Source organism: Pangasianodon hypophthalmus, chromosome 24 (assembly GCF_027358585.1).
Source record: "Pangasianodon hypophthalmus isolate fPanHyp1 chromosome 24, fPanHyp1.pri, whole genome shotgun sequence".
NCBI classification, from domain to species: domain Eukaryota; kingdom Metazoa; phylum Chordata; class Actinopteri; order Siluriformes; family Pangasiidae; genus Pangasianodon; species Pangasianodon hypophthalmus.
Genome location: NC_069733.1, coordinates 2,135,756 through 2,151,132, shown reverse-complemented (window position 1 = coordinate 2,151,132; position 15,377 = coordinate 2,135,756). Strand labels below are relative to the sequence as shown.

At 41.7% G+C, this 15,377-nt stretch overlaps 1 protein-coding gene across 2 annotated transcripts; it reads left to right on the top strand.

Moving 5' to 3' along the window:
- The first annotated feature begins 6,461 nt into the window (after window positions 1-6,461).
- ncaph (non-SMC condensin I complex, subunit H) lies at window positions 6,462-14,911 on the top strand. Of its 2 annotated transcripts, none has more exons than XM_034299412.2 (18): window positions 6,462-6,639; window positions 7,129-7,339; window positions 7,565-7,652; window positions 7,785-7,874; window positions 8,038-8,155; window positions 8,631-8,782; window positions 8,947-9,136; window positions 9,293-9,375; window positions 9,479-9,687; window positions 9,849-9,994; window positions 10,093-10,199; window positions 10,968-11,087; window positions 11,224-11,331; window positions 11,507-11,635; window positions 12,021-12,131; window positions 12,266-12,342; window positions 13,275-13,350; window positions 14,408-14,911. In XM_034299412.2, the coding sequence occupies exons 2-18, from the start codon at window positions 7,134-7,136 to the stop codon at window positions 14,465-14,467; spliced, it is 2,070 nt and encodes a 689-aa protein (XP_034155303.2). In that variant the 5' UTR covers window positions 6,462-6,639; window positions 7,129-7,133; the 3' UTR covers window positions 14,468-14,911. The 2 variants fall into 2 exon arrangements, with proteins under 2 accessions (XP_034155303.2, XP_034155302.2); XM_034299411.2 differs by having other exon boundaries at window positions 7,562-7,652.
- The last annotated feature ends 466 nt before the right edge of the window (window positions 14,912-15,377 follow it).

Here is a 15,377-nt window from a genome sequence, read left to right as displayed (position 1 = left end):
GAGTGAAATAAAGTGATGGAGATGGAAAAGTTTGTTTGGTGTGTTTACATCTTTTAAGCCCTTTTTTTTAGGTCTGTCTGAATCCTTCATTTTAGCCGTTTTTTTTTAAATATATATTTATTAGTTTATGTGGTGTAGAAATAACCCAAGGTAATATATATCCTATCTGAATATTGAAAAGAAAAAAAAAAGGACTTTGCTCTTATTCTTCAGTATAAAGACACTCCAGGAAGTGAAGTGTACAATAAAATATAGACGACGTGCCAGAGAAGCAACAGTTAAAGACTACACATTATGGTCATGTGACCTACTAACGGTCAAGCGCAGCCACTACAACAAGCGCTTAAAATAAATTTCAGCTAATAGTTTACATTAAACTGAGATGAATGTAGTACGTATCACACTTTCATCTATATATAAATAGACATAAGTAACCCTCACTAAAGACGTCCTCCAGCAGCATTACTTTAAAAAGATATTTCTGGAAAACTAATCCCGTCCAAATAGGGTCTAAGTGTCTGAGACCCTAAGTCCACTGATATCAATTCATATAGAATAGAGAAAGAAGAAGAAATTGATATCTTCTATCACCTCAAAACCACACAACTATAAATATTTCATATCACATAACCCTTTGCAAAACCCTTTTTTTCTTTAGTTCAATACAAATTTCAATGAGAAGGTATTTCTATAAGAACTTAGTGGCCCGAAAGCGACTCGCAAAAGCACAAAAGCACAAAAGGTGCATAATGAGGCGTGTTCAGGTTTGCAAAGATAAACATCACATCAAGAGCCATTGCACTTGGACTTTCTGCTTGGCAGATAAGCTCGGCGGTGAGAATAAAGGCGGCTATAAACGTGCCCCTGCTCCCTACATTGGAAAAAAAAAAAAAAAGAATATATGGAAATATAAAAAGGAAGGAGAGAACAATTAATGAACTCAGAAACTGAGAAGGTGCCAGGCAGGGCAAGATAAGCAAATCTGTGCGTGTGTGTGTGTGTGTGTGTGTGTGTGTGTGTGTGATATCCACATTAACAGTGTCTGCATTTCCACACTCACTATTTTTTTTCTCCCCTGTTAACTGGAGCAATTGTTTGCATGCATTATTTAATCCTCCTGCATTGGTATTTGATAATAGATCATTTCAGCACAACACCATGTGTCTAAATCACACGCAGAATTCAGTCAAGGTGCAGCAGCGTAGATAAACCTCTTCCACAGAAAAGGATGTAGTTTCTAATTCAGCTCGGTCATACACACAACCACACATTTGTCGTGGTCTGGGTTTTCTGATATTAGGAGCAAAAACCTTGTGTTGCGATTGTGATAAGTCTTATATATTCGAATCCCTTGATGTTCATGAGGAAAGATGAATTTGTATTACCTTGAACATGATTAGGTCAGAGGTATTTAACTAAAATGGGTAAAATTCCAGTTACATAAAATTCCTTGCTTACAAATATGGTCCAAATACGAAACTAACATGAAAGAATGATGACAAATGTTATCTTTTAATGCTTAACCCAGGGGTTCTGTATTTTTTTTTTTGGTGAGAAATCCCATTTTAAAGGCCCGAGATTCTCTGCATTCACTGCATCTAAATGAGAGGACTGGGATTGTGCGTATCAAAGTCAGGAGATGGAGTTGAAAGAGCACGTCTCACCTCAGCTGTTAGAGCCAACATTTCATTGGAGCAATGACCTTCATCGATTGCTGGCAACAGTTTCTGAGTTCCTAATCTACACTCTCAGAAATAAAGATACCAAACTGCGCTTCTTCTTATCGCTCTTGTGGTACCACCAATGCGACATATGTTCTACCTTTAGTATCTATTTAGTGGTTTTTTTCCTGAAAATTTAAATATAGTGTACCTTTAAAAGTAATTTACAGTATATAATTGGACCTTAAGGACCACATGAACCTTACCAGGTAAACATACGCAATAAAAATCCAAATCATGCACCCTTGATAGTAGCATCCCTGCGACAAGGAAAAATACAGCTTGACCCTGTTATTTATGAGAGCACACAGTTATATTCGCTGCCGTCACGATTCCTCGAGACATCTCTTGATGAACTTCTCGGGCTGATAAACTACCCAAAGGGACGGGAACATGGTGAGGGGATTCCACCAGTAGGAAATGGCGAGGAACGGTCGACTAAGGCACGCTAATTAGAGGATCGGAACATAGCCCGAGACTGCATTTACTAAAAACATTAATGAGGGCTGATGAGGAAAAAAAGGAATGAGGTGCTGCAGTGATGTGATGCTGATTTCCCAGCAGTGGAGAGATAATTGGCTGCGCTTCACAATCCCTTGTTCGTTTATGACCTTGTAAAAAGTTTCACTGGCCTGCAACAGTGAACTCTGACACACTCCAACCTAACCAAACTCCTCCGGTCCCTGGTGTGTTTGTGTCTTTGTGTGACAGGGAAGGATATTAGCATTAGAGAGAGAGAGAGAGAGAGAGAGAGAGAGAGAGGGAGAGATAATGGAATGGAAGTCCAGAGGATTTTCAATTATTAGCTGAGTTTCAGTTACTTCAATCTAAGAGTTTTGAGCATATAGATTTATATATATTTGTCAGATTGAATTCATTCAGAGGTCATGTGACATTACTGCCACCTAGTGCTTTCCACCAGCGTTTATTTTCCTCAACCTTCTGCAGAAGGCAAAGCACATTGCCTTTCCTGTGCACACTCCTTATGCAAAATCCACCTAGAACGACTTGCATATTAATCTTTATAATTAAAACGTGATCTTCAGATTTACTTTGTAATGAAATTCTATGTAGACTTTATTCGAGTAAACTTCTTTCCTCGCCATGTTACTTTATTTTCATTACATTACCCACAAGGCCATTCAACTACCAGCTTGATAGTGTTGCAGTGAGATTTTATCCGTCGCTTCATCTCTATATAAAGAGAGCGATGCAGCGGCGCTTTAGTCCTTTAGTTCAAACAGGTCAGCGTCCAAAGCTTCATCTTTTATGCTAAATACCACAACGCCGTCACACTGGTCATCTCCAAGCCGAATCTTTGCCGTAACTCATTGCAGCCGTGTCGTATAGCCGCAGTGCATTATCAGCGTTTGAGGCCAACGTTTGTACCAACGTCTCCACCACTTCTACATTAAATTTCTCATTAATGTGATGCTGACCATCTCACAACAATCTTGATCTTTCGTTTTTAGGGACTAACAATAAAACCCAACAGTTATCCTTTATGTTTGTGATTGTTGGATTGTTTTTTCTCCTGGTAAACCTCACTGTAACTGTAATATCGTAGTGCAGAACCTCACAAGAAAGGAAACCATAATTCGTTGTGGTCACTTTATTGAGGACCCATCTCAGCCGGCAGACAGTACAAGACAATGGTGCACAACGCACTGCTCTTCTTCACAGCCTTTTATGACTATCCAACCCATACACAATGAATTACCGCCCCCTACTGGACAAATCTCCATACACCCTCCTCACATACCACATCTCACATCTACCCTTGGAGTCACTTCAGGTGTTGTATGATCACTAACTAACTCTGGCACTGGACTACTTTCAGTTTGCACAGTGACAAGCTCTTTCTCAGGAGTAGAACCAGAAGTAGTTATTTTTGGAGTAATAGGAAACATTGGATTTTGAACATCAGTCTCCATGGATACAACATCATCACATAGCTGAACACTCAGACCCAGTTGGGAATCAATTTTCCTTTCCTTTTGATGGCAACTAAATAATTGATCCACATGACGTCGCACTGTTTGATCATTTTCCAGTGTTACTGTGTAGGACACAGGTCCTGTAATGTCCTGAATTACTCCCGGTACCCATTTTGGTCCAAACCCCAAATTTCTGGTATACACAAGATCTCCAACTTGGAAATATCAGGGTTTCACATGTTGATCATGATACTTTTTCTGAACTTGCTGTTTCATTTCCATTTTGCTAGTGAAATCAGGATGTATTTTGTCCAAAGTGCAGCGCAATTTCCTTCCCATCAGCATTTCCGCAGGAGACAATCCCATTGTAGACTGGGGTGTAATCTGATAATTGAACAGTGCTCTATTTAACTTAGTCTCAAGCGTGTTCCCAGAGCTCTTTTTCATAAGATCTTTAAAAATTTGAACTGCTCGCTCTGCCAACCCGTTGGATGAAGGGTGATATGGTGCAGAAGTAACATGGGTTATTCCATTCTTAGACATGAATTCTTTACTGGCGTCACTCACGAAACATTGGGCATTATCAGACAGCATCATTTCAGGAATGCCACGTACACTGAAACTTTTCCGCAAACACTCCAGAGTAGCAGCTGTGGTTGCTGAATTTACGGGATAAGCATCAATCCACTTAGAATGAGCATCCACTAGAATTAAAAACAATCTGCCCATGAATGGACCTGCATAATCCATGTGAACTCTCCTCCACGGTTCTTTAACCGAGAGAGGTCTTTAACTACTCCGTTGTGCTTAACTTGAACTTTGCTGGTTCTGAGAACATTCACCGATTGGCCTGTATATGTCTTCAAACTGAGAGGGCTTGGGTTCAATTCAGGCAGTTCTTTCTTAACTTGAAGTTTACCATATTCCACCTCTGATAACACAGTTACACTACATCCAGAGTCAATTTCAAATTTCACAGGGCACTCATTTACCAGTAAAGCTTGTGGAAGCGGAGGCACCTGAGATTGGGCTGTTTGCATACTATACATAGTGAACATTTCTTCAGACTGATCTTCCTCTTCCTCTTCCTCTTGAAGATAATTTGCCCTCTTTGACTGCTGTCCTCTCTCCCATTTTCCCATTTTCCAGCCTCTGTTAATAGCAGTTTCCTGTGGTTTCATTCTACATATTCTTTCCACATGTCCTATTTTACCACACTTGAAACATTTTTCGTTGGCAAACTTACAGTCTTTCGGGCCATGATTAGTTCCACACACATCGATAACACGTTCCTGCGCCAGTCAAGTTACTTTATTCTTCAGTGTCCATCTTAAAAACAGTAGTATTCATACGATTTCCTTTCTCTCTGTTCCAATCTGCCATATCCTTATTAGCAGTTTCAATAGCCTGAGCTTTCTTCAGTGCCGTTTCAAAAGTTAATCCATCCTCAGCCAGTGATCTCGGTTGTATCATCATCACGTCATCACTGACTCCACACACTAATCTGTCTCTCAGCATCACTGGGAGTGTGTCTTGTGCAAGTTTCCTTGATTCAGCCACATACTCCACTATGCTTTCATCAGGATGTCTCTTTCTTGAATTAAATTTCCACCTATGAACTATTTCACTTGACTTCGGATTAAAGTGGTTTTTCAATAAACTCCCCAATTCTTCAAAACTCTTTACCCCTGGTTTCTCTGGACTCAACAAATTCCTCATCAATGTGCATGTCTGTGCTCCAACACAACTCAATAATATCTTCTCTGGAGTTTCTACATCATTTGCCACGAAGAAATGAGTCAGTATTTCACAATACTCTTCCCATGCAGTCATTAATCTCAATCAGCTGAGCTGACCAGCGTCGGCGTCTCACAGAACTCACAAGAAAGGAAACCATAATTCGTTGTGGTCACTTTATTGAGGACCCATCTCAGGGTTCACAACGCACTGCTCTTCTTCACAGCCTTTTATAACTATCCAACCCATACACAATGCATTACCGCCCCAAACTGGACAAATCTCCATACACCCTCCTCACATACCACAGTATCTATTGCTAGCAATAATCAGCCTGGTACACAGCGACAAAGAAAGTTCTCACAGAAATACTAAAAATACAGCACTAAACAACAAATTAAATGATCACCAAATCACAAATATGTCAATATAAACATATTTAATGTGTTTCAGTGTGGTGTTTTGCTTCAATTTTTCAGAAATAGACAGTAAAATGGTACTCCTGTTATGGCCTGTAGTGCTGTCTACACAACACTGTTATAGCAAAGCGCAAAACAGCCATGCCTACTAAATAAGTAATAAAACAACAAAATATGACTATAATTAATTTTAAAAGGTTTAATTTTTAGGAGTTTAAAAGGTAAATCCTAAAACAGGTAGCTAGCTAGCTATGTTAACTAGCTAGTAGAGAACTGTCTTCTAATTGTGTCATGGTTTATAAGCTTATTATGTGTTTATGTGTTTATTATTCATTTCACAAAAGGTTTTGACAAATATTATTTAACAATATTCAGAACCTTTCGCCAACAAATACGTATTGTAATGTACCAGACAGATTATCTGGCTAAATTTGAAGTAAACTAGCTTTAACATTAACCACACTCACACGCTGACAGTCTGGTAGACGCGTCCTCCTCAAAACTGTTCTGAGAACAGCTTCGATTTTCCACTGATCGATACCCACCGCTCATTTTAACTTCAAATAACTGATCCTAGATCAGCAGTAAGCTTTTTTTTTGCCCCCTTTGGCGTCGTGCGTGGGTGCGTGCGTGATGTCGTCATCACGGACGTATGACGTACTAACCGTCCGGCGCTAAATTTCAAATAGGAGTTAGCGGAGTTACTCGCCTGTGTGTGGTTTAGTTCCGTTGTTTACAGAAAATTAAAGATTTTTTTTTGATAAATTTGTTTTAATTCTCAATAAGTAATCGGATATTCATTACCAAGTTGCGCTATCGATTACAGTGAGTGTTTAATTCTGTTTGTGTTTGTTGAAATGTGTGTTTATTAGCGACGCCAGCTAGCTAATATTGCTAATGCTAGTTGTATACATTTTAATGTTTTATTTAAAAATAATTTTAGCTGTTACTTGACTCACGTTTATCCTTAGGGGTGCTTTATTTAACTAAATTACATATACATATACATACATACATACATAGATAATCCTTTTGTTAAATAAAGTAAAAGATATTTGTGTTTTAAATAAATGATTCAGAAAGGAATCGTTTAAGAGAGTCGATTCAAATGATTCGAATCATTCAAAAGAACAGCATTTCTCATTACTACTACTTCATGTCATTTCTGCTGAGACTTTCTTCTCTGTATTAAGCACAGCACAGTTTTATAATTTCCTCATAATCATGATTGTCAGTGTGTTTGAGAGCCTGAGACCTTGCTGGAGTTTGGGACAGTAAATATTTTCTCCCCCTCACTCTGGATTTGATTGACAGGCAGCATGAGTGTGGTGAGCACCCCGACTTCCCGGCCAAGGCAGTGGTCCTCTCCGGCGCTGGGGCACAAAACGGCCCTCTCGGCCACCAGCACGCCGCTTCTCGGATCCATCCAAAGCAACGACGATGAGCAGGAGCGAAGGCAGAGGCGCAGGTCCAGAGTCATCGACCTTCACGCAGGGGCCGACTCCTCCATCAACGAGGGCTACAGGTGAGTTCACCTGTCTCCAAGCAATGATCCATTGCTGCACTGATTGTGTTACAAGGACGAACTTCATTAGTATTATTACTGTTCCATAGCACACTGTCATGTCCCTGAATCCCTGAAATACTTGCCACACACACAGCAATTATTGCAATATATTATAGATTTGATTATGAGCACACTGATGGGACTCTCATCCCCGAAATGACGCGTTTGATGCGTTTACAGTAGCACAGGAACTCCTGCTGCCGTGCCCAAGCTTTCCTCTGCGCAGATCTCGGAGCATTACTCCACCTGCATCAAGCTCTCGACGGAAAACGTGAGCGAAAACTCAAACACACACACACACACACACACACACACACACACACACACACACACACACACGGAGAGCTAAACAATTCCAACAGTGCTAATGTATATTTATAACATGTCATCAATATGTCTGTAGAAAATTACCACGAAGAACGCGTTTGGTCTGCACCTCATCGATTACATGGCGGACATTCTCAAGCAGAAAGACTCCGAGCTCAACTTCAAGGTGAGTGTGTCTTAGATCTTCACGAGTATCTTTAAACACTCTGTTGGAAAACTATGTGCACGCTTATGATAGCCAGGTCTGCTGTAGTAGGCACCTGATGTGATTGTGTGTGTGTGTGTGTGTGTGTGTGTGTGTGTGTGTGTGTGTGTGTGTGTGTGTGCAGGTGGCTGCAGGGACTCTGGACGCCAGCACTAAGATCTATGCTGTGAGGGTGGACGCGGTACACGCTGATGCCTACAGAGTTCTGGGAGGCCTGGGCTCCGAGACCAAACCGAAAGATGGTGTGTGTGTGTGTGTGTGTGTGTGTGTGTTTATCTGCGTTAATTAGACGTGCCAGTGATTAACATCTGATATCCTAATACACACTGCTCCGAGATCATCTCTCAGCCTAGACATGCTGCTTTTCCTGACATTGTTTGTGTTCTGTAGATACAGTAGATAACGCCTGTCCTGTGCGTAAGACAGCATGAGGTTAACGTGTCGCTCTTACAGAAATGAATCGCATAATTATGCTCAGTGATGGATTATGTAACCTGCTGGACTGAGCAGTCACACCAACACAATGTCACGATTATCTCAGAAACCGCTCGTGTTACTTTTTAACACCTGCAGTGTAGGAGAACAGCGAAAGTGTGAGAGAGAGAGGGGGGTGAAAAACCACATATTAAAGGTGATGTATATCATGCCACTGTGTGTTTAACTGTGTGTGTGTGTGTGTGTGTGTGTGTGTGTTAATGCCGGCTATGACTGTATCAGGCCAGGAGGCAGGAGAAGACGTGGAGGCGGCAGACGGCAGTGTGAGTGAACAGGCAGCCACCAAGCAGGCCCCAAAGAAACGGCCTCCGAAGAAGACGGTGGAGCAGAACCTGAGCAACATCAACCTCTCAGAGTCGGAGATGAAGTGTGAGGTAAAGGACACGGGTGTACGATAGCCGCAGAGGCCACGCCCCCTTTACAGGGAATGACAGAATCATACAGGTGGAAAGAGAACGAGAGAGAAACGTGTCTAATGATGATGTTTATTAAGAGCAGAATGTCTGACCTCAGTCATCACGTGTACGTGGTGTTACAGGTGGACCCCATGTTCCAGCGCATGGCCGCGTCTTTCGATGAGAACAGTACAGCCGGAGTGTTTCTGTCCGTGCTGTTCAGTGAGGACAGCCGCTGTGAGCTCCGGTTCCCCTCCCACATGACCCTGCTGCACTCCAGACCAGCCAGCTCTCCCTCACCTGTACAGCACACACCTGCCTCACCCTTCACAGGTACTGCACTAAACACCTGTCTGTGTGTGTGTCTGTGTGTGTGTCTGTGTGTGTGTCTGTGTGTGTGTCTGTGTGTGTGTCTGTGTGTGTGTCTGTGTGTGTGAAGTGTGAACAGAGAGACAGATCTCACTGGGGATTTTTCTTTTGTACCCGCAGTTAGTTTAAAGACTCTGGAGGAAAAGATGCCCGTCTGCCCGTCTCTAGAAGATTTCTCCTTCACCCAGTGGACACCTGACCAGGTACAATTCCACCCATCCCTTATAAAGATATAAACACCTACGTCCTGCTTTGGAAGCCTGAGCTTCACACCCCTAGTGAAAGCTAAATCTTGTTTCTCCGCAGACGACCAACCTGAACCAGCTGCTGGAGAAGATGAAGCAGGGCGAGCACGCGTTTGACGTCAACGCCGAAATCGAGCCGGACGAGTGCGAGGCGCCGGATTTCGAGGACCATTTCGATGCGGACGGAGACGACAGAGGAGAGGGAGAGTGCGGGGATCCCTTCGACGAGCACAAAGACGCCTGCTCTAGGAGGAGCCCCGAGAAAGGGCGGTGAGAGAGCCAGTGTCTGAGTAACATCTGCTTTTGCTCACTTATTAGAATAAAACACTAAAGCGTAGAACTGAGCAGTCGAGGCTTTTCCCATCATGGAGGTTTTTGTTTTAGTGTTTTGTCGTAGTATAATCCGTTAACGTGAGCGCGTGTCTGTGCAGAGGGATTATACCGATCGGAGAAGGCGACATCACCACCATGTGCCTGCAGCTGTCAGACAAACCCAGAGAGTATTCGTACTTCAGCCCCCGCACCATGGCGACGTGGGTCGGCCCGGGATACTGGCTCTTCAAACCCACACACAAACGTGAGCTCACGCGGATCCCGCGCCGCCAACTGTTCCTACCGTAGCTCATGTGACGCAGCATGTACACGGGTTTTTGTTGTTTGTGTTTCACCCTGTAGAGGATCACAAGCCGGAGAAGGAAACCAAAAAGCGAGCGCCGAAAAGTGCCCTGGTGATCGACTTCAGCGAGGACGTCCACTTTCACAACTACTTCCGCACAACCAGAGTAAGATCTCACCTCACGGGTTCTGCTGAAAACAGCGGTTTGATTTGGTACAGAAATGTCGCAAGGAAATCTTACTCAACGAGACAGGATGGAGCGTTAAACGAACACCGCTGGAAATACGTGCACTTATTCTTTTACACAGTGACAGTTGCACAGTGATGCAATAATTCTGTGTAACACTGTGACACAAAATAAACCTTTTTTTTTTTTTTTTTAATCTGGATTTTGCCACCTGGGATTAAAAAAAATTCTTGTCTTATTGTTTAAAAAAAGTTTGCCTGATCTTCTACTTAGAAGGTAATATATGACACTTGGAGCTTATAATATCGATATTGTGATTGTAATTTTTTTACATATTGAAGTTATCAGGATATCTTTTTAAAATTAAAAAATTACAGACTTACAGGAAGCAGCTGATTTTATTTTTTTACTTTCACTTTGTGCCTTGTCCTTAATGATTTTTTTTTTTACTCTTATTTATTTATTTTATTATTTTTTCAAAATAATAGTATTCGACAAAAATACATTTTTCTAATAAAATATTTTTAATATCAACAAAAATGTGCACACTAGAGCCGAGTCTGAAATAGTCGTGAAGAAGCGCATGATTTTCCGTTTATCTGAAGGAATTTCTTTTTAGATTTTGCATTTGACTTCATGTAACACTTTTTGCTCACACACACAAAACTCTCACTCCTGCTTTTTACCGGAAGATTTCTAAACCAGGAGTTTTTTCGTTTATCCGTGACTCATATCTGTCATTTCCAGGCAGCGACCACCATCAGTAAATCTGCCCTGAACACCAGCAACAAGAAAACGACGCTGCCGGCAGATTTCCAGTATCCGCTCAGCAACCTGTCGCAGCTCAGCCTCAAACCTGCCAGCACGGTGACTCACTAAACAACCTGCAGCTACTTTAATGCACTGTTACACAACACGCTACAAAACTTTACGCAGATGCACTAAAGATGTAACGAGTCTCCTGTGTTTGTTTTTTTTTTTTTTTTTTTTTTACACGCTGTAGCTGATTGTAAAAGACAAGAAGAGGATATCAGGTGAGCTAGCCGAGGACATTGGAGAGTACGACTATAACAACGCTAATGACACTGCTAACTTCTGCCCACGGCTGCAGGTACACACACACACACACACACACACACACACACACACACGCCTTTTCTTTGTGATGTACTTTAAATAATATAAACGCTGGACACAAATCTGTGAACCTTTAGCTGATGCTCACATCAGTAATGTGATTTTTTTGGGGGGGGTTTTTTTGGCACCCCTGTGGTGACCTCTGGCAGCTCGAGGACAGCGATGATGAGGTCGAAGGCTTCGCGGGATCGGATGACTCTCAGCCCGTGACGGACAGACTGGACGCCGACGGCGTCTCCACATACGGAGAAGACTGCCTGGTGCCCGAGCCGTATAAAGTAAGAGCGAACACCCTCTCACTGTTACCAATAATAATAATTATACAAATAAACCTAACCGTCAGAGGCACGGAGTCAGCGTTCTCACCGTTGCTTTTACCTTCACGTTATTGTTTCTACGTGACGACGTGTTTACTGTGACTACGATTCCCACTGCGAGGGACACGAGCCGTTTAGTCCGAGTCGGATTCCCGTAAGGAACAGAGAAAATATTTAACTAGAGGATTATATTATGTGATGGAAACAGATTGTATTTAGATAAGACCTGTGGATGGAACTGGTCCTTGGAGACAAATCTACCACACACACACACACACACACACACACACACACTCTCTCTCACTCTCTCTCTCTCTCACTCTCTCTCTCTCTCTCTTTTCTCCAGGTCAACATCATTGAGATTAATTACGCCAAAACAGCCAAGAAGATGGACATGAAGCGCCTGAAGAGCAGCATGTGGAGCCTCCTGACAGACAGCCCTGAGAAACCAGCCATGGTATTCTGTTACACACACACACACACACACACACACACACAGCAGGATAGATGAGCACATATCTGTAATAACAACTCATCCCTGATCTGAGGTGTCCAGCTTCATTTCATATCTCTCTGGGTTTTTTTTTAAAGGTTGCTGAGAGCGAGAAGCCTACAGAAGTCCCAGGAGAGAAATCCTTCAGCCAGTCCACCAGGACGCTCTTACAAAAGTAAGATAGTTATCATGGTTATACATTCAGAAGATTGAAACATAATGATTTCTACACTCTGTGTAAGTTCACTGCCATTTTGCTTCGTCCTGCACCCGAATTACTCGCTGTGGTGCTTGTGGAGATTATTCTGCGTAGCGAATCCACAATGAAGACTTTTTTTTTTTTTTTTTCCTTTTCCCTAAGAGAACCTGATAAGCTTTTTCATTTCTACTATCAGGGTTTATAGAGAAACAAGCTTTCTGCACAAGTCTCTCTCTCTCTCTCTCTCGCTCTCTCTCACACTCACACACACACACACACACACACTAACCATCTTTTCAACACACCAGGGATGTTTTGGAAGCAGAATAACATACAACACACCCGTAACTACACAAACGACGCACGTTTGATGCTAACTAGCTGCTACTCCTGAGTTTTATGAAGGCGGGACAAATGTGTTCTAGAGAGCACTTGATTTTAACCAAACTAGATAAATACAGGATGAATCATCAGTTCCACCATTTTCCCAGATGTGTGAATGTTTTTCAATTCATTTTTCTTAAACACTGGCTTATTTGTGTCGACGGCACCAAGAGACTCGTTACAGAAAGCTCTAAATCACCTAATATATATGATTTCATTAGGATTTTAAAGGTCTTCCTGTAAATACAGCTGTCGCATGCTTGAAGGAGTGCCGCTCCATCACTGCCACGCGCTGCTGACGGATCCGTCACCTGTGACGCTTCGTGCGTTTAATCTCGTGGGACGTAACGGTGCACGTGGCAGAGACGTGAGCCGTGTTCCCCGGCAGCGCGGCTCTGCAGGATCCTCGTGCATCTTTTACACCCATCAGCGCGACCTGCGGCTCTCCTTCACGCACTCGGATTAATTATACATAACTAAGAAATGGATAATAATTCATGTCTTTGGCTCGTTTCCTATTCCAGGCTCCCCAGCACCATGGCCAGTAACCTGTCTGTGCCCTTGGCCTTCGTCGCTCTCCTGCATCTGGCCAATGAGAAGGTGAGTCCTGAAAAAAATAAACCATTAATTTGCTCTATTTTTCCGCATAATAAAATCTGGCGACCCTTTCCGCATTAAATCATCAGGGCTTGGCGTCAGTGAGAGTCGTACACGTTAAAGAGGAAAAAAAAACAATAATAAAAAGTGGATTAAACCCTTTCAGTGGAATTAAATGGAGCGCATAATTCTTAAAGTCGACACTGTAACGGTCTTGCAGTTAATATTAAAGATGTGAGTGTTTTTACAATTTAAAATAAAAAGAAGCTGGTCTAGCTACCCTAGAAAGGGGGCGGGGCTTGTAAGGTTGTGTGTATTGTATTAACAGACGTTGAGGTTTTTTTTTTATTTTTTTATAATTATTATTTGGGTAAATTGTAGCTGCTTCAGTGTTTAACTGAAACCAAACGTCCACATGGAGCAGTTTAATAATAAAATAATCAGTAGAGGAAAAAAAAAAACCTTATAAAAACAGCATCGTCATGCCTGAGTCTCTGTAAGTGAATTCTGACCAAGCGATGATTAGTGTACGCTAAAATACTCACATCACATTATGAGTGGGTTGATAAGAAGAAAAAAAATGTAATTTGGTATGTCAGGATGTTTAAATGCGACTCAGTGCTGTAACTACAGCGTGCGACGTTCCTTCGTTGACTTGGGTTTGTGCTTTGGGTCGTTATCGTGCTGGAAGGTCAGCGGTCTAACAGAAGCCTGCAGGTTTTACGCCAAAATAGATATCCACGATTCCCTCCATCTTGACCAGAGCCCCAGTCACAGCTGAAAAGAAGCAGCTTCATAGCATAATGCTGCCACCACCATGCTTCAGCGCTGGTATAGTGTTCTCTGAGTGATGAGCTGTCTAAACTATCTGTTAGAATTATGCCCAAAAAGTTCTACCCTGGTCTCATGAGATCATAACACAGTTTGTAACATGGTTTGGGGTGATTCAGGCGGCCTTGGATGTTTTTATTTTGTTTGCATGAGTATTTGACAACAGTGTTTATTAATAAAGTGTTAGTTTTTAATGCTCATCAGAAGTCGTGTGTTTTCTCACTCTCAGAACCTGGAGCTTCACAAAGTGGACGACATGTCGGACATCATCATCAAACAAGGACACTGAGGACACGCCCACGCCACCGGATTATTATTTTTTTTAGTGTTTTAAGGGAGTATTATTTTTTTAGAGCAGTTTTTACAGTGTACAGTATGTTTTATTCCACATGTGTGGAGCCTCTATTTTACAGTAAATAGTGTTTCCTCTGGTGCAATTTTGTAATAAAAATTTTAACCGTGATTAGAAGAAAAATCTTTCATTTCTGTTTCGGGGACCGTGCTACACAAGACACCGAAATGTACAACAAAATAAAATATATTAGAATAAAATAATTCAGCATCATGTGGAAAAATGACACAAAGGGAGGCATTTCTGACATTTCACTGACCCTCCAACACCACCATGAACTTTTCTCCTCTTTTGTCTTGTCTTGTTAATTTAAACCTTGTTCTGTTTTTATGTTTCTTCCTTTTATGTGTACTCTAAACATCATTAAATCTCTGAATATTACTTGTGTTTTTAAGTGTGTAAATCACTGCGTCCTTAAAGCAGCGTAGATAAACAAGCCAGTATGCACCAGCAGGTTACCTTATTTGCATATGCTAACTGCAATAGCCAATGAGAGGCCGTTTGTGAGATTTTAATGATTTAGCATTTACCATTTTGTAACTTCTCATTTGCATATGCAAATTAGTAGCTGGTTTATGTTTAAGTCAGTGTGTGTTAAAAGAAAAAAATGATGACGTAATGATTAATATTACAACATCATGGACGTTGTCTTGTCACTGAAAGCTAAGGGTTAGGGTTAAAACAGATGCCATAAGCTAATTTGTTAGCTAAATAAAGTGAGCTAGCTAAACATGTCCATTATATGTGACTCAGCTATCTATAGTTAGCTAGCTAGTTTCTCGATATAGGTTTTAGGCGAGCAATGCAGGTTTGTTAAAGCAATATAACATAGGCATGTTAGCTAACT